Below are 20,312 nucleotides of genomic sequence, written 5' to 3'. Positions count from 1 at the left end.
CAACACACCCACACATATCTGCAATCTTCATGTTTTTTTTATTGAATAATTCAAACAGCTCACGCCTGCCTCATAAGAGGACAAATGGCCTTTAATGTAATCCTTACCAGAAATGTACCAGAATACTTAACAAAATGCTTCAAACGGGAATACAGCGTCGAGCCATATCTGATGCACACACATAATACTGTTATTGACATCTCATATACAGTTCGAGTGGAGGGTGTTTGTATTTTCAGAATGTGAGTCAACTTCACATTACGATTCCATTTGTGAGTGAAGACAATCTCAACCACCGTTCTGGTAAATCTTTGGGGGTGTAGCATTAAAAGTAAACCCGGGTCTTCAGCATTTTGCTAACACTCATGATGAGTGACGTGAGAGGAAAGAAAACCCCCCCAAAAAATCAGCCGTGTTGTTGTTGTTGTTCAAGATTCTTTCATCTTTAACACTGACATCAAGGTAGAATAGATAAGTGACTACAACCTGCAAACATATTTATAAAAAATAAATAACATAGAAAGACACAAACAGAGGAGAAAACACACCCCCAGTATGCCAGACTGCTGTATGTTTAAGTAGCATGCTTACACCATAAAGTCGAATGCTGTCATTCATCGGCTAAACAGAGAGTGGGTTGTACTGATAGGAGTGCGTTTGATATTCACCGTGTGCAGTTTGATGCAAATATATAGATGAAGAGAAGAAATTGCGCAAGGAAATTAGTAAAGAACCGATAACAAAACTGCATTCACAGAAATCTACTTCCAGACAGGCGATGTTGTTCATGTCTCCATCATACACTCACGCACACACACACACACACACACACACACAGATAAATGGATGGTGTCTGAAGCTCCACTGTTGTGACATCAGCTGAGTCAGTGTTCATCAGGATACGGGGCTCCTGTCAGGTAGCCGTTGGTCCCGTGATTTTTGTTGGTCCCGTTGGTGGCGCTGCTGTGGTGCTTCTGGTTGGGCGGCGGGCTGTCGTCCTCGTCGGAGCTGGACTCGATGTCGCTGCGGTCGTCTTTCGACACCTGCGGGAAAAGAAAAGGGACGGTTGGAGATGACATTTTTCTCATTAAAATTCTTATCTGTGTCATTATCCGTGGCAGCCATGCACGACGGCGCTACAAATGGGGTTCGCGTGCTGAAACTGGAGGTGTCCTGTCAATCAATAGTATTTTTAAAAAAAGCTGTAAAAGCCATAAAATCTATGCGCAAGCTTGAACAATGGAGACCTCAGTAGACAGCATTATTATTAATGTCTTGTTTTTCTGACTGGCTGATTGTTACGTCTCTAAAATGTCAAAAAAAATCCTTGCTGTCGTTGCAAATTTACAATGACATGGGAGAGAACAGTAGCTCAAATATGAGAAGCTGCATGAAAAAAATTATTGCAGTTATTAGTGTGTGACATTGTAGAATTTCACAAGTCAAATGTAGATGTACACATATACAATAAGAGAGTATTTAGGATTTGCAAGTAAAAGTGACATATAACCATGTTTGTCCTGGCGCCCACAAATTATGCACAAACCACGTAAAGACGGTATAGGGAAGAGGAACTGTGATATAATATCCTGCTACGCAAATTGCAGAGACAATGACACCACAGTGTGGTGTTTGTTATGAATATATACACTACCAGTAAGAAGTCTGGACACACTTTCTCATTCTGTGTTTTTTATTTAATTATTTTCTACATTGCAGATTAATTCTGAAGACATCAAAACTATAAAGGAATACATATAAAGAAAAAAGTGTTAATCCTTAGTATTAATCTACAATGTGGAAAATAATACAAATAAATAAAAAGCATTGAATGAGAAGGTGTGTCCAAACTTTTGACTGGTAGTGTATGAATATATCAGTCTTCTCTATATTTATCTGATCTTTCTTTTGTCTCATACTAATAGTTATTTCCATAATTTTATGTTTTCACAATGGGCAGTTTGGCGAAGAAGCATAGCTTTTTATGAACGAGACAATCAGTTTTGCTGGCTGCTTTCTAGTGGTTCTCTAATGGATGGCCTTTTTCAACAAGCATTCTCAGCAACCATAATCAGGTGTTGACACTATTCTTACTTTGGTTATATCTCACAGGCACTTATTCTAATGGTGGCAAGATTTGTGCATGCATTGTGAGGATTTATCATTACAGTTTCAACAATCTGTCAGTAAATACAGATTAAGCTTAGGCTTTCACCTGGGACTATGAAAAACCTGATTAGATTTCATATTTATTTGATTTATGTATGTAAATGCACGTAATGCTAGTTATGTATTCAATTCCATGTCCTGTTTGTCCATTTGAAGAGAGTTTTGGCATCAAAGCTGCAGTAACTTTAAAAACATTAGGCGTATTTATTCTAAATGTTCATTGTCCCTTTGTTCCCACAGATTTGTACATGCTGGTTCAGATAACAACAGTAACAGTTTCTTGATAATTGGGTGTTATCTCTCTCGAAAATAAAAGTAATCAAATAGCAGCCAACCAGTGTTTCCCCTCCTATATGACCGACGAGGCGGGCCGCCTCGCTGGTATAGGCCACCCCCTCATTACAATTTTGCCGACATTGCCGCCTCACTGGTCCGCACCAAAAAAAAAAAAAAAGTAATGCTAAATATTAGAAAGCATTGACACATAAGTCCGGTATATTCGAAATCAACAAGCCAGAATGGCAGCCTTTTCTCGCCGTGGCTGAAGACAGCAAAGCACATCCCCATTGCGGACAAGAAGCGGCAGCGCTCCATGGTTTCGTTTTTCAGGGCTAAAAACAGGTGTGTATCACAGACATATGTCAAATTAAGTATCAAAACTATCGCATGTCATCAAAATAAAGTGAGCAACGCAGTGTAGGCATCGATCTCGCTTCCTTTACTGAGTTTGCTTACTGTTTTGTTGTCCGCGGCGATACGAATTGACAGTGACTGCAAAAATGGCTCCCGTTAAAACATTTAGGCACGACAAAACCCGTTATACCGAACGAGACAAATGATTTCAACGGAATATAAAGTTCCTAGTTTCTTTTGATAAAATGATTTATAGAGTGCCCGAAATTATATCATTCAATGGCAAAACAAATTCTGTAATTTCAACGGTTCAGCGGCCCGTGGGCAGGCCGTTTTGATATCTACATAAGCATTTTTCAAAATAGAACGACACTGCCAACGCGATTATAGAAACACTATACACCCATGGAAAGCTTAGATTGATCAACATTAATCCCCACTTATATTTGATTTGCCTCATGTAATAGACAGAGCATGTGTTCAAATTTGGTGTTTGTGTTTTCAAGAATGTTTACTTAAAGTCTTTAATTCAGCTGCTTGACACATATCACAGTGCAAAATTATGTATTCTAACTCAAGGTTAACAACTGGTATTCTAAAGAAGTTATTTCTTTGTTCAAAAAGGTAACAGTTTTGAAAACAGAACTAACTCCTTCAGAAAACCAGTTGTTAACCCAGAGTTGAAGTTTTAAAGTAAAATGAAGGTCATGACATAACCTTTTTTATTATAAATAAAAATGAAGTGGGAATTTGGTACCTAACATATTTTTAGAAAAAAAGTAAAAGTCACCACTTGAGTCCAGATTCAAGTCCTTTGTCATCTTTTTCAAATTTGTAATAAGAACTGATGTGGCATTTTGGAATGGCTTGTGGAAATCTGACCAGAATATAATAGACTGGACTAGTTGACATGTTTTGATCGCAAGGACAGGTGGGTTTATATTTGTCATATTTTCTCCCTATCACTAATTTTTAGAAAAGAAACATGAAAATTTTATTTAATTTAGTTTTTGGAAATGGCTACAAATACAACAAAATGTGCTCCAAATTGTGCCAGAATGCCCCATTTTACATCTTGATTTTCAAAATTTTTACGGGGGGGCATGCCCCCGCACCCCCCTAGTTGCTTCAGCCCTTGCCTACACCCCACCACCTCACAGCCATTTTAACCCAGGGGAAACAGTGGCAGCCACCTGTTCCCAAATGTGAGCTATTACATTGCTTTGAGGTTTGAAAATGAAAATGCCTCTCATGTAACAAACCGTGGTCCTGTTTATTCAAGTTTGAACTGGTGAATTGCTCTCCAAAACCTCTTGTTGCACTTCAGAGTTGCTCAGATGTGATTGCCTTTGCTTGTGACTCTTAAACTGTATTTGCTCAGTCAATTTTTAAAAAAAAAAAATAGGGTAAATGAGGGAGTTTTTCTGTGGGTTGGGATGTGCCTACTGGCTGTCTGTGTTCATTTACTGCAGATTTGTAGAATTCTCTGCAATTTTAGTCAAACATCCCCATAGGATTTACAGACCTTCGTGTGTTTTTTTAACCTTTGGTAGTTTCACCTTTCTTTTAAACAAATGGAAACGTGTTGTTTCCAAACTACGTAAACTGTGATGACAGTAAGTTCCATTCCTCCTCCATAGAACATTTCGAGCCCTCATGAACTCACAAACTCCGCCACAACAGCTGTGACTTCAGGGTTCAGTGTTTAAGCTTTGGGGTGGAGGTTGGGATTGGGCCAAAGTGTTGGACAAGCTGACATTCTGATCTGACAATGGCACTAGATGGAAATGATCACTGAAGTTATTTGGATTCATTGTCTGGATGATGATGACTGTCTGTGCAAAATTATGGGTGACTCCATCATCTAGATGTTGTGATATTTCACGGGACGAGCGATAACTTCACCCATGAAGTAGGTGCTGCAGGAAAAGCAACGGGGGTGCTAAAATCAGTAGAATTCCACTTCATGGAGATCATGAATGCTCTGCACAAGACTTGACTCCTGAACTGTGATGAATGCAGATGAGATATGACTCGAGAAATGACGTAAAACTAAATGTAGTGCACTGTGCTGATTGAGTTTTAGGGCTACTTACATGTAATGGATTCCATTTCCCCACCTTGAAGGTTGCAGGTTTGCATGAGAATAGAAAGAGAGAGTCAGAAGGGTCCACTGAAAACACCGCACATTATTTATAGATGTACAAACAGCACAACACCCTATTATGCAACACCAGGTATAAATGGAGCGATTATAGAGTCGAGCGTGGTGACTCACCTTTCCTTTGGAGATGGCTCTGCACGCTGTCTTCACTATGAGGTAGGACCAGAAGGAGTGGAGAAGCTGCAGCAGGATTAGAAGCAGGTTGAAGACCCACCAGGACGGATAGGGCCCTACGATTTCCCAACTCTCGAACAAAGTGGTATTTAAAATCCTTCCACGGCAACAGAGGGAGAGGGAGATAATTAGCTTGACATATTATTTTGGAAAAACACCAGATTTTAAAAGTGCTCCCTCTTAGGGGGCAAATTACGGAGTGTCCTGAGGAGCAGGTACACAATGCCAAACATAGAGATGAGTCAGGCTCTTTCACGGGACACCTGGCTTTTAACGATGTATTTGCAGCACAAACACGTGTGTATTTGAAATGGAGCTGTTTATAGTTTAATAAATGTTCAGCAATACATTTTAATTGGAATTAGAATGACTAATGGAGAAGAAAAAGCGCAGACTTCACATGATTTCCGATCAGAATTTTCAAAGATCAGTGTTAAATATATCCCTGGAACCAGTTCTTGCAAATGGCTGTCTGTGAATCATCCTCCAGAAGCTGAAGCCATGGCAACAGCTTTACAGTAATGACAACTTTACCGACGGTGTGGTGGGGGTTGACTAAAATGTAGTGTAGGATCGTCATATTACAGCGTGGAAACAAAAGGCAGAGAGCTGTGGGCTGCTGGCTTTTTAAAAAATCTCCCTCTGAATGCTGCGCAGATTACTCCAAAAGCCTCTGTGTTTATCAAAAGCTTTCTTCAGAATGGCTCTAAGTATCAAAGACAACAAAATGTGAATGTAGCAGCTCAAAACAGCATTTTTGTGCTGATCAAGAATTGATGGTATTTCAAAGAAAAGCTGACAACAGCAGTTGCCTGAAACTAAAATATGTCTCCCTTCGCTTGTGAAAGGCACGATGACGCTCCTGCTGATCACTGCAAGATGACTTCTGAACGCTTCCTCAAGGACTGGAATTGATTTAGTCTGCAAACATCCAACAGGACGGCCCATTAAAAGTGTCGTTCGCAGGTTGCTGCAATTACACTTTTAAATGTTTGAGGGAGGAAATTAATTCAATCTTGAAGAAATTAATTAAACCTGCCTCCACTCTGTGGTCCTGAAATTTGGATGGATTACAGCTTGAAATGCTGAATGAAATCTAGGTAAATGTAAAAACCTCAAAAGCAACTCCACAAAACGATGAAAAGATCTTTACGAGCAGAAGCCCCTTTGATGTTTTAACTGGCACGTCAAACCCTTGACACTGTTTTTAGTAATAAAACAGTAACCATAATGATCTGCTTTTCATTTGCCGAGTTGTTTGGCTTTCTTTGAGAGGTTAAAGCTGTTGTATCCATAGTAACTATTACTTAGCAACAAAATTCACAGAGATCTGTCTGCAAACTGCAAAACCACTGTGGATGAAGAAGGAAAAAAACAGCCACTGAGATCTTCATGGCTCTGACATACATTTTCAGGGGATGAGCTGCCAAAATGTGGAGAGCACCTCAGGCATCTGCTGCAAAGGTTGCTAAAGTCTCTGACTGCCTGTGAGCTACTGTATGCAAATGCAACAGGAGAACACTAAAGTCAGCCTCCAGAAGTATGCTGACTATGGTTCACAGTAAAGGGAATAACACTCACCAGACAGGGTAAACTCCCAGCCTGGAACTTATGAAGAGGATTGCAAACATTGCAAACAGGAGGTTGCACAGTATCTGACATTTGGCATAGTTGGCCATCTTGGCAGCCTGCGTTACAAAAAAAAAATCAATTATTAACTTGAAAAAATGCTGGAAACATTTCTGACAATATAGACATTAAAAGGCTCATGTTTCCACCATTATTGTAAGCGAAAACTATAGTCCAGACTGTAAGTGCATGCTCACTTTTGTTCTTCAGCACAGTCAACTTGTAATACAATAATGGAAACTAAATTAAAATGGCAAGTCTCAGAGTTGATCTGTGTAGGTTTACATCAATGCTGAGAGAGCTGTGTGGGAGATGAAGCCTTTTTAACACACAGTGCACAAAGTTTAGGGTAATAAACATGAAGTCAAACAGCCACTTGTTGTGGGTTGTTTCTGACTTTAGCTTCATTTTTGATTGAGGTTGATTTTTGTTTGAACGTCTTACCAGAACTGCAACCTGGTCTCTCTGTTTTTTTAAGGCTCAGCAGGGGTTTGAATCTTGTGCTGAGTGTTTCTCTTCATCGCTGACAAGGAAACGTGTATACCTCTATCCTGGAGAGTGCTCCTGACAGCCTGTACAGTCATAAAGAGAGTTTTCTTCCACACAACGTCCCTAAATCTACCACATTGTTTTTTTGTAGCACACTTGCTTTTTGAGAATAAACCCAACTGTTGATTTTTGGCAATGCATCCACCTTTGATATGTCCCAGATAGATTTGTACTTTTCCTCAGCCTCTGCATTGTCTGCTTCACTTGCATGGTTCTCATTTTGGCAGACTATTCCACCTCAGTCTAAGTCATCTCTGGCCGCTGAATCAGTTTGAGTGCTTGTGTGCATAAACTAACATTAAAATGACACTGAGCTGTCATTTAGTAGCCATGTGTCAAATTATTTTTGCCTGAAACTGCTGTATCTCACACACAGTTCATTCAATAGTGACGTAAACCCGATCAACTTGAAGCTCAGACTTGGCATCTTGATGTTACATCCACCTTTTCATTTCAAACTGAATTTGCTGAAGAGCAGAGCCTCAAGAACTATAATTAACAAAGCACTCTGCGTGTATCATACCATCTTTATATAGATCGTATGACATCATGTGCAGAACATAATGACTGTGTTTAAATTTACATAAACCTGTGAGCATGTTAAACTCCACGCACTCCACCCACATCAATCTTCACGAGCCCATCTATCCATCCACGGCACTTAATTCTCTCCCCGGCCCTCACCTCTATCAGCACGTCGGCTGCATCGTGCAGACACATGACCAGAGTTCCCACTCGCGCCATGTTGTTCACATAAGAAAATATGATGAGGGAGATTGTTGCCACATGGTGCAGGAACATGATTAGGAAATCCTGGGGACAGAGATGCCAAGAAAATGTCACACAGCTGCAGAAAATACCCCTAAAATGTCACTGCATGCCGCACATATCACCACTTAGACAAACAAAAATAGCAAATAAATCCCTCAGAAACACTTTGTGCTGTAGAGTTGCTGCAACAGGGCCCCGTGTGTCTACTCCCCACCAAATGGTAATGCAGTCATCTCAAAGTGGTGGAGGAACATTCAGTTTCTTTGCAAAAACACAGCAGTGTCACAGTGTAAAAATACTCAATTTCGAGTGTTGTGTCCTTTGTTGAATATGAGCAAAATGTGAAGTTCCTCCACCAGAAATCAAAATGGAACTAAAACCACCACCTAACAACAAATGCAAATACATAACAAATTTAACTGCGGTCCAGTCTTGGAAAAAGCCATTAAGTTTGGGATTGCGTTAAATGGTTCTCCGTGTGACTAGCGATAAGACAGGGGAAGCATTCCTCTAGAAAATCTGTAGCTACTGAAATGTCTCGGGATGGCAGCTCAAAGCAAACCCGAACCAGTCCAAAATGGTGAGAGAGTGTGAGGGCGGATGAGAAGGAGAAGAAATGATGCAAGATGCAGAATGAAAGCAAGGCAAAGTGTGCAAGGGGGAACATACTGGAATTGGCAGGGGATGCAGAGGACCTCCTCAGTGTAGTGCTGTGCATGAAAAAACTGAAAGGAGAAACAAAAAACAGACAACATGCCAACAGTCAACAAAGAGATGACAGAGTGAAGGCGTACACAGCATGGCATCATGAGGGGCTGCTGTGAGTGCAGTGTGCTGTGGAGAGGGCAGAGCTGGGGATGGACTGGAGGCAGGAGTGAGGTCATGGCTGGAAGGCATGCAAATTGATGCTTAATGAACCAAAAGTGTAGGCATTGTCATGAAAAAAAACCCCAAGTAGATGAGGTGGAATGAGATTGATCATCATGAATGTTTGCATGAACCAATACTGAATTTAGTTCTTACAAACACTGACCAAGTTGGACCTTTAAAACCATGTTAGCAGTACAATAAGCATAAAGCATGAGTATAAAGTGGTTATATGGCTCTTTATTAAGAATAGAAAGTTAATAAAAACACCCGCTTCATCTTAAAGAGAGTCGATTTAGCGGGTTAATGCAGGAAATAAGGCATGGCAGTGACATGTTGTGTATTTGTAATGTGTTCTGTGTGCTGATTCAGTATTATGTAAAAATGGGTCATCATACCGGGCCCTTTCCACATTTACCTTATCACAGCAGGAAAAAAAGCACAAACCAAATTGATAACATTACAAACAACTCTATTCCACCTAGGTGAGCAGCTCCAGGATCCTGGTGGTGTGCGTGCTGGCTCGCTGTCATGGCTTAGTGACAAACTTGATGGGACTCAGCCACGGTTAATAAAATTTGTTTCACTTTGTTTTCCTGCTGAGACAAGATCAAATGTGTGCCGTGAAATAGCTCTATTATCCTATTGCTGTTCCCGCCAGGATTCAAGTGTGTCTGATGTAATTATTCACATAAATGACAAACTTAACTTGATGCACTTTAATCATTACACAACAACAAATCAAATCTCATCTGATCTGCTCCTCTGTCTGTCTCTATCTGAGCTCCCTGTGAGACATCATCAAAGTTCAGTCAGTCGCTGAATGGATGACACGGAAGCCTTCAGTCAAACTAAGGTCCAAAGTTTGAATGCAAATTCTTGAATATTGTGAATAAAGAAGTGTTAATCCTCTTTACCCTCGCAATGTTTTGTTATTTCACACATCAGTGAGAATACACTGAGGCAGAAAGCCAATTTTGCAAGCAAATAGACTAAACATTACAGAGTCTTGGTGACAGTTACAGAAGAGATGGACAGTCTGATGAGAATAGTGACAGTGCTACTTACGGTGGCATAAACATAGTTTTCTGAACTCAACACAAAACGACTTGCAGTGCAGCTTTTATTAATGATTCATGTTATTGGGAAAGCATGAGGTTATGTCTTGATGTGACTTGTTTTTCCTACCTTCCTCCTGATGTCTGTGAATTGGGAAAAGAGCAGCGACAGGTAGAAAGACAGCTCCAGTATATAGTAATAATGGATGTCCACAGTCAGTGGCTGCATAAACACACAAAGCATTGGGGTTAAAATAATATATTTTAGAATAAATGTATTCATGCTGGATCATGATTCCTGAGGATACATGAACACTGATGTTTCTAAAGCTGTTGTTTACCTGGTAAGGGTAGTTGTACCAGCACTCTTTAGTGTTCCACAGCCATGGAGTCTGCAGAAAATGAAAATATTCACTCAAAATCTTTACTTTTTAACCTTACACAAAATAAACTATGTCATATTATCGAATGTAAAATATCATATATCAACAAGTGAAGTACTAAATCTAAGATAGAGCTGCAGGATAGAGTTTAGTGAGAACTCCAGAGACCTTGAATGATAGAATGATTGCTACATCACAGTGCACATTTTGCCATAAAAAGAAGCTGGAGTGGAACCAAGGGACGTTCATCTTCCTGGTAAATTCTGAGTAATGATGCTGGGATGAGAAGAGGAATGGCAATGATGATACTAAAAAATGTGCAAAAAGCAAATGGTGACCCATAACTGTAACGGAGTTTACCTCTACTGCACTCATCTCCAGACCGGCTCTATTAATAAATCCCACAGAGGCTGGGGCCTGCAGCAGCCACTGCCAGGGGCTGAACTATTTTCACAAAGTGCTTTGTCATGCAACTTGTGTCTCTAAGAGATTTTTCCTACTCCGTCTCTATTATTGCGGTGAATGTGTTAATTTATGTATTTTCATGAATATATGTATGAAATGTATTAAACCATCTCAGCCACATATTTCAGTGATATTTAGTGAACTAGATCGTTACCATAAACTGAGCTCTCACTCAAGTGTGGTTCGCTGATGTCAGTAACCTCAGGGGAATTTCAAACTTTTTAAACAGAGAATGAACTTTTTACTGGAACCTGGAATGCTCTGATCATCTAGATCCCCTTAACTTAACTACAAACTGTGTACGACTGCACAGTGACACAAATGTTTACAAATGAGTGACGGCAAAAGAGAAAAAGCACAAGTTATTGCTTATATAGCATATTTAAAACAACATATGTTTAGCCAAAGTTTTTCCCAACAGAGAATTTGGTTAGATAAACTGATCTAGCAAGGTTCAGTTTTATACTTAAGACCTGATAATATTATTGATTATACAAATTTGACAGACTAATTGAAAAGTAAAGTTAAGACCCTACAATATTATTTATTATATAAATGTCTGACTAATTTCAGTATTAAGATTAAGACACTACACTATTATCATACTCCACTAAATTACCTTATTAATTTAAAAATTAAGATTAGTACCCTACAAAATTAAAAAAAACATTTAATATGAAAAACATTCAATATGACGCACAGTTTGTGTAGTGTTTGTCAGACAGGTTAGCAGGCTATAGCTAACGTTTGCCACTCAGTATTATCATACTATAGTAAATTACCTTATTAATATAAAAAATATGGTTAGTACCATACAAAATTAAAAGACAACATTAAATATGAAAAATATCTAATATTATGCACAATTTCTGTAGTGTTTGTCAGACAGGTTAGCGTGCTAAAGCTACCGACTGATTGGTTTGCATTTTACAAACAAAAACTGTGTTTTTTGTTGGTTTATATAAAACTAACAGTTCTGTCACTGAGTCTTGATAGTTGTTTTTTTTTAATATAGCTAGAAAATAAACTCATTATTTTGACTGTAAACAACAAACAAAAGGGCCTTAAATCACCCAAATGTAATATTATTATCTTATAATAGGGCAATGCTATAATAATAGGATATTTTTAAAACTGGCAATTAATAATAACACTTAGCATCCTGAAGTCTCACAGCATTCACAGCACTTTGATGAAAAAACACTTTTTTTAACAGACACAGATGAAACCACTAGATACACAGAATTAATCTAACGGAATTTTTTAGCTGTGTAATTTTTGCAAAACACAAACACACCATCAGGTAGTTATTCTAACCGTCATCTAACATGTCAGTTATTTTGAGTGATTTTTGTAATATAGCACTGATAGATGCCATATCCTGCATGGAATAAAATGGCACCCAACAGCAGCACATATGGATACCATAGACTGTATATGGTCTACGATGGATACTGACAGTAGTTAACATTCAGAGCCTCATGTTAAACTGACTGAATGGTTGGCATTAGTTAGAATAGGACTGAATTCTGCTCAGTCTGCTGCTTCCCCTTCCTTTGAAGAGATCCTTATGTGCTATTACGCATACCCTTTATAACATGACTCACTTATGCTTGGATTGCCATTTTAGCTTTCAGTCTCACAACAACCATTTACCTCCATATGTGCTGCTTCAAACCTCATAGACTCAATTTAACAGTTATAGCAGAAGGCTGATACTAATTTGTCTGTCAGCCGCACTTACCTTTTTAAGGAAACGCACTCCGTAGGTGAATATGTATAGATAGAAAGTAAATCTCCACCTGAAATCAATAAGAAACATAATAAATATAAGCTGGACCACTTGACTTGTTTACTCCTGTTTAGGCAAAGAACCATTGATTACTTTACAATCTTAACTTTTTGTTTTTGATACATAACTTGAACTTTTCTTTGATTCCCTTTGTCTTGTATTTATTCATCCAGAATGTAGCCAAGAGTCTATGCTGTCACTTTAAATGAAGGACAACAATTAGTAAATCAGACGGAGAAGTGCTTGAATCAGACCACTTTGTCGAGGATAATGCAGCTGCATGGTATCTTGAAGTCATGCAATCACAATGCATCCTAAAGTATAAACACTACGAGAGGATATCCAAGTTGATACAACTTGTACTATACATTATTGATGCAGTTTTGTCTCTCGGTGCAACACAATGTGGCACAATATGTAGCTGTAATAATCCTAAATTTGAAGTGGTGTGAGGTCCTCTCAGTGTCCCAGCACTGCAGTCTGGGGTGAAACACTTAAAATGGGACAACACTGACTTCACAGTGGTGAGGTCCGGTGGGAAAGATGCTCGCTCTGTCCGCTGCCAAGCCTTCCTGCTCTGTGCTTTACACAACCCCGCACATAATTTACAGAAACCACAGCTACACAATGGTAGGGCAAGTGATCATGAGCTCTGACGCTGAGCTTACAGGGAAGGAACTGATTCAGCTGACACGTCCCTGATCAAAGACTTGCTGAGCAGGGAGGTGTGCATATATAATGGCAGGTGCATTAGACTTTCTGCACACAAAAAACACAAATAAGGCAACAGACTGCAGGCCTAATAATAAAAATACTATTGTTTGTACTCAGCCTCAGTGCAAAAATCTGTGTATTTATACGTTACAACCACTGTTGAACATGGTTTCATACAATCATGTGTCAAAACAGAGCAACAAAACAATTTTCTGACATGGAAGAAAACATCAAATGCTGGCTGCGACAGGAGCTGCATAGGCTGTCATGTGAGACGAGCTTTTGCATACTTTAAAGGTTGTGCAGTGTGGTTGTTTCAGCTGACCTCACATCAAACACATTTTGACAGACACAGCCCCGAAACTCAACATGACACGAAGAGTCGAAAAGAGAACAGGCTAAATTCACACCACCTTCTCAGCGCAGTCACATCCAGCAGAGCCAGCTCTTTTATGTGGAGCTTTTTTTCATGATATTCAGATGGAACTCTTTAATGAATACTAGAGACATGACTACCATGTCAACACGTGGCCCATGGAAGCCGTCATTAACTGCTTTTTGTGCTTGATCAACACTATTGTAAAACCAAATTAACTGGACGAGTCTACCTGGCACACAGTAAACACTGTTGCATGGCAACTGGTTCATCAGGCCCGCAAGAGTCTTTTTCAAGTGTTGTTGAATTGCTGCTATATATGTACAATCACAATGACTCACAACTGCTTCTCTTGAATAGATTTTTTTATATTCTGAAGCCAGTCACAGATGGGTTCTGTCGTTATGTGTTGCACTTTTTCAGATGCAGCGTTGATAACGATTGGCTGACGAGAAAACAGACATGTTTTTCATTTGGTTATCAAAGAAGTACTGTTTACATGCTGCATTTAGTGTAACAGCAACAGGCCAATTACATGTTTAATGAATTTGTTCTTTGTAATAACTGTGAGAAACACGTTTAAGTATATGTATGGGTATTATTTTAACTATCCTGTAAAGAAAGTACAAGCTGTAGTCTGTGTGACCCAGTAGGAGTATGCAATGTGTTATGACACAACACCCTCCTTTCTCAATGTTTGATCAGACATCCGTAAAATTGTTCAGGATGTGAGATGAAAATGTGGTTTTTAAATTCGGACAGATCCCTATGAAACCAAAAGTATCTGTTTAGGCAGGACGTTGCTTGAGGGTAGAACTAATTTCAGGGGGGAACTTTGATTCGATCAGAAACTAAATAATGAGGCTGGCTTTATTCTGAGCATAGCACCTAGCGATGGAATAAAATAATCAAAAGCAGGTCATGCTGGCTCATTCCATTTAACTTTGTCACTTCTCCAGGTGGGAAGTCTGAGCACCAGCTGGCTGCAACTCTTTGCATTCGAATGGTTCGACATGACAATTAGCTATGACGCTCTGGCTTTATCAAAATTCAGCTGTGAGGAAGCCTGGTTCCTTCTGTGCTGTAAAATCAGCAGTAACACCTCTGTTACTCCTCAGGTGCTAGTATCTGTCTCTTCTGCCTTTTTTATGCATTTACCTCCTTTGATTTAATTACTATCAAAAGCTTATTAACAGCCAGTTATTCCAATGTGCTGCCAGGAGACGGTGAGTAATCGAAGGAAAAAAAACGGGTGTGGTTGTCCTCTCTCAAGAACAAATGTAAATGGCTCATCTCTCAGCTGTCCTATAAGCATCTGCTGAGCACAAACGTGCTTTTTTACTTGTCAGCTTCGTGTCTGGCGAGCTGCTTCTGGGGAGGTGTGTTCGTTGTGAAAGGTATGAAAATCATACACCTACGCATCGGTAAGAGGAAGAGCAGTAATGAGGATACTGGTAGTCTCAGCTGCTATTATTGGTGGGTTTCTGTGGAGTGTAAAAGCATAAATTCATGTTTGAAGCTTTCTTTTTTTTCCAATCCAACAAAAATAAGAAATCATGGGTAGCTGGAAGAGTGGCAGAACTAAAAGGAGGCTTGACTGCAATTACTATTCACCTCATAAGCAGCTATAAACATAAAAGAACATTTTAACATCTTGTGTGCTCCACAAAAATGAGAATTTCAATCACTTTTGAGTCTGTCGAGTAAATATGGATTCAAATATAGTGGCTAAATTTTGTTTCCTTTAACCAAAGCAAGAAGTCTTTGTGCTGAGCTCATCTGAACAACTAATGGCAGCAGCTTCATGTTCAGCGTCCGCATAAAAATGCATTTATCAGTCTGTGTATTTAAAATAAAAAGTGAAAACTGTTCCTTAAAAGATTCATTATTGTAATATTCAGTTATGTCGTACAGAAGTTTAAAAAACTTAAGTCACTACTCCATTCTAGCATACATCAAATATTAAGTGAAGCTAAAAATAGACATTACAGGACAAAAATAGTAACTATATAAGTAACATTTAAATCTGTGCCTTGAAAAACGTGGGAATTGCTTCGCTTGTGATAGTTTTTTTGTTCTCAGTAAAAGCAGAAAAGAGGGACGATGGAAGAAAATGAGATCAGACAAGTGAGGCTGTTGCGGACATGAAAGCGTCCTCCTGCCTCAGTCACAGGAAGGACTCTACACGGCAAAAACTATTAACTAGTAATTTCTCAAGAATCAAGCTACTGTAGATTTCTTGCTAAAAAAAAATCAATGTTGAACTTGATTGGCCGACTTCTTTTTTTCAAAGAGAGTCTGTAACAATAGCTGGTAAATAAAGTCCATGCAGAGTCTTCATTATTTTCACAGCAAATGCGTTTGCTACATACTCTCTGTTTGCATAATGAAAAGAATAGACAACAGATCAGCTGTCCTGACAACGGAGAGACAAAGAATCCTATCAGTCTGCAACAGCTGTGCATGAGGGCCTAATTAGAGCTCAATCACTGCTGGAAGGACGGAGGCCAGCTCCGTTTGGAGAACTGCACTGTAGGCAACTGAGACAGACCAACCTGGACAAACTATTGCAGTGTTGTCTGCTGTCACTTATGCTGAATGCAGATAACGGCGTCTGGCACAAAGCGAAGCATGTTCAAAAAGCCCCATACATATTCCAGAAAGAGCACGAACCCAGCATCTTTTTCTCATGTTTGTTTATTTCAGACTCCTCTCTGAGGTTGTAATGGGAGTCCAGCGGTCTAATCAGCCGGCAGTGTTCTCCCGAGTGAACAGCAGCCTCAGGCGGATCAGAGGATGTGAGGCTCCCTGTGTCTCAAACTGCCAGATTTGCTCTACTGGTGTCAGACATGACTCTGCTCTGACAGCGACACTCGCTCGTTGGTCTTTAACATCACACTGCTAAGTAACTACAATCTCCCTGATGGCAAATGCTTTGCTGCAGATTAGCCAGTTCTCTATTACAGACTGAGTGGGTTTGTTGGTTCGCATTGGGACACACTGACTATTATCCCACAGCAGCACCAGCGTTTATGTTGCAATCTCTACAAGCCATGTAATACACAGCAATGGTTAACCAATGCTGGAGTGGCACCGTAGTCGCAGATAGAGGACCGTAGCAGGGTCTCTGCTACTACTTGAGATTAAATGATTTGTTAGTAGGCATAAAATTAATTTGCCACGAATATTTCAACAATTTCTCAGACATTGACTGGTATCAGTTTCTCACATGAGAGGATTTGTTGACTTCTCTTTTTTTTAGTAACACTGTAAACTTAAAGTCTCTGGGGTTTTGGGTTATTTATTAGACAAAATAAGCACCATGTAGTCCCCATTAAGGGTTCTGAGAAACTGTAATAGCTATTATTCACCACATGTATAAAAAAGGCCTTAATTTGCCTGTGCTGTTTTTGTGACTCTCTACTTCCATAAAGTATGAAAATGAACTTGAACCAGCTTGCGAGGATAAAATTATCTATCATGCCTGCTTTTACTACTGTCAGAGGTGTGATATTGATGAGTGGTAATGCATTTTGAAATCAGTCTTCACTCAGAACAACAGCATTACTAAAATCCACAATGAAGCAGCAGCGTACATGCCGCTGTAATGGATCGCCTAAATGAATTAAAAGTTGATTTTCAGAAAAGTGGATGAGGAAAATGCTCTGCAGCAAAGTCAGGAAAGTGTGGTGGTGTTTAACGGAGTGTTTCTTACATGCTTTCACAGAATCGGGCGAGAGTGCTGGGCTTCTCCTGGTTGCGTCGTTGTCTGAACCAGCGCTGGATGGTTCTCACGTCCCAGTCGAGCTGCTTGGACAGACCCTCCAGCCTCTTCTCATCTGGATGCTGGCGGGAGAATTACACACTTTGTGAGATGGATCTGTCACCGCAGTACAAATTATGAAGGTGCAAAGATTAGAACTCATGCCCCACCTTGGTTATAGCAGTGAAAACCTTCTCCAGGATAGCATTGGGTTGTGCTTTCTGTGGCCCGTTGGCTTGGATCTTCAGGCCCATGGCACATGGTCTCGCGATAAACCTGCAATTAACAGATCATGACACCAATTAATATCAAAACCTCCCTTTAGGAGTCAGCCACGTGGCATTAGGTGTTGCATACATGCATATCTATTCGGTCTGTCCAGGTGCTGGGTAATAGTTAGCTGCACCTGGACATCTGTTGGCTTTTATTCTACCTGGATGTGTTTTGGTCAAACACAGGTGGAAAAACACTGAAAATATGAATTTGAGAGACATTTTATGTTATATTTTGAACATTTGAGTCTTACTATTTGGTTAAAAAGTAGTAATGTAATATAAACAGCAATATAACATCCCTTGCATATTATATTTCATGAATTCAGCAGCAGCCCATGAAGCATCAAGGCTTAGTCTCACTTTCTTTCTTCCTGACTGAAGTGGGGAAATGCAAGGCCTCACTCACTACTTCCTAAAGAGGCTCCTGACCCACGCATGTATGACAGGCTGTGACCACCATGGCTGTGTGCCTCACTGTGCAGTAACAGCTCTGGTGATGCTACATGCACAGCTGGACAAAAGCCGCTAAGATCAGTGAAAAGGAGCCCGTTCTGCTGAAACGTGTCTCTGGGTTAAGAGAGAGCAGCACCAGCGACGGCAAGCTGGCTGCACGGTGGGTCCACTGACAGATGCATCAAATGCAGACAGGCCTGCAGAAAGAAGGATGATCGACCCCGGCTGATTTGTGGGCTAACCAGATAAGATGCCATTGTTCAAGGCAGCACACCGACTACCACGGACAGCGGGGCGTGCTGCATCATAACGCCGGGATATTTCATCGACACGAACAGCCGCCCGGATGATCGCATGTGCTCCGACCCACCTTTCGAAAACGAGCCGGATCATAAAGATGCAGAATGCTAAAGGACACGCCAGATACAGATCCTCGGCTTGCGGGAACGTTGCCTCATCTGTGTTTTTTAAGTCAGCCCAGGTTACATTGTGGGGGAGCCAGAACCTCTCGTTCCAAAACCACGCCAGAATACCGGCCATCTCCCCTGCAGCAGACACTGTGACCGGGTCGAAAGAGGAATCAATGGCTCGCTGGATCTCCGAGCTCTCTCACAGGCGATCTGAGCGCTCAGACTGGGCTGATGATGAGATATCTGTGTGCCGTCCGTCCGTTTCCCCTCAGCTATTCCAGTGTAGGGAAGTAGACTCAATCAGCTCCGCAGCGGCTGATTGGTGCGTTGAAATGTCATGTAATACGGTCCGTGCACGTTCTGCCGGTTACACCACGACACCACGGAGGGACAGCACTTTCTGTGACACACTACCAGACACAGTTTCTTCCTGAACTGAATAACACTCGAGTCTTCTTCTTTTTTTTTTTTTTTGTAGTCATCGCTCTGGTTTCACGTGCTGTTGTGTTTTTGGTAAAATCCGACTAAATCTGTCCTCCAGGTGAGCTTCCCTCTAAAATAAGTGATTACATCAAACTCACTGAAATGATGTTTCAACTGTTTTAGATACACAGGGAAATAAAAATGTAATTATTATAGCAGCACTGTAGCAACAACCTAGAACGTGCTTTGTGAACTCTGCCACCTACTGACAGTTTGAATGCAGTGATCTGTGTGGAAACCTGGCATTTAAAACTGCAACGTGACACGTTATTCTATCTTCTTAGTGAAAGGAAAGTGCTTTTATTATTATTTGAGTATACAGATAGATAACACCTTTGGACATCTATTGTATCAAATATATACATCATTAAGGTATAATAAAATATTAAGTAGTACATCAAAGCACAGTTAGCCTAATAGCATAATTTGCCTAAGTCATTTTTTGGCCTTCATGACTTAGGCAACTATGCTATTAGGCTAACTACCATACCCAAAATTGCTTTAAGCTTAACTTAAATCATTTTATTTTATGGTTTTTATAATAAACTTTACTATTTTGAACAACAGACATTGACCCAAAGTGCTTTACCACAGAGATTTAAGTTACTTGAGAAATTTATATATTAAGGTACGATATTATTTATTACATGTAATTACAGGACCAATTTATATATTAAGGTTAAGAGCCTATAATATCACATGTAGGCCGATTACAAATTTATGTGCCTGATTTAAATATTGAGATTAAAACTATACAACATTATTTATTATGTAAATTTACCTGACTAGTTTAAATGTTTAGCTTAAAACCCTCCAATACTATTTATCATTTAAATCAACCTAATTTGTTAAATATTAAGGTGAAGACCCTACAATGTAATTTGTCATATAAAATTACCTAACTAGTTTAAAAACAAGATTAAGACCTTTGAACAATATATATTATATCTGTTTTCCTGACTAATTTGAATAGTTAAACTCCACAATTTTCCATTTTTTCTGCCTGAGTGGTACATACTATGAAAGTAGACTCACATTAGAAACTAAACATAAGATAAAGCACAACATAAAATCATTATTTAATAATTCTTTTCTTGTCAAATGTTCAAAAACATGAATAGTTCAGATATGCTCAATATATCATATTATTTGTTCATACCCTAAAGATATTCAATAATTTACAC

The 20,312-nt window shown here is 39.6% G+C and overlaps 1 protein-coding gene across 1 annotated transcript; it reads right to left on the bottom strand.

The window, feature by feature from the left end:
* Window positions 1-19: 19 nt before the first annotated feature.
* Window positions 20-19,113, bottom strand: cers6 (ceramide synthase 6). Its single transcript, XM_022213540.2, has 11 exons — window positions 18,606-19,113; window positions 17,678-17,783; window positions 17,460-17,590; window positions 12,607-12,664; window positions 10,356-10,406; window positions 10,145-10,237; window positions 8,003-8,131; window positions 6,722-6,828; window positions 5,081-5,237; window positions 4,899-4,922; window positions 20-1,043 (listed from the first exon to the last, which is right to left on the bottom strand). The coding sequence occupies exons 1-11, from the start codon at window positions 18,773-18,775 to the stop codon at window positions 885-887; spliced, it is 1,185 nt and encodes a 394-aa protein (XP_022069232.1). The 5' UTR covers window positions 18,776-19,113; the 3' UTR covers window positions 20-884.
* Window positions 19,114-20,312: the final 1,199 nt, after the last annotated feature.

Source organism: Acanthochromis polyacanthus, chromosome 14 (genome assembly GCF_021347895.1).
Source record: "Acanthochromis polyacanthus isolate Apoly-LR-REF ecotype Palm Island chromosome 14, KAUST_Apoly_ChrSc, whole genome shotgun sequence".
Classification (NCBI taxonomy): Eukaryota; Metazoa; Chordata; class Actinopteri; family Pomacentridae; genus Acanthochromis; species Acanthochromis polyacanthus.
This window is presented reverse-complemented; position numbering and strand designations above follow the sequence as displayed.

What these genes read in the sequence shown, in the direction of transcription:
- cers6 (XM_022213540.2), bottom strand. Translation starts at nt 18,775, where the DNA reads ATGGCCGGTATTCTGGCGTGGTTTTGGAACGAGAGGTTCTGGCTCCCC. An exon ending in TCACAGACATCAGGAGGAAG is followed by an intron (nt 8,132 to 10,144) that starts GTAGGAAAAACA and finishes CTCTGTCCCCAG; the next exon opens with GATTTCCTAATCATGTTCCT. An exon ending in CTGGGAGTTTACCCTGTCTG is followed by an intron (nt 5,238 to 6,721) that starts GTGAGTGTTATT and finishes TTGCCGTGGAAG; the next exon opens with GATTTTAAATACCACTTTGT.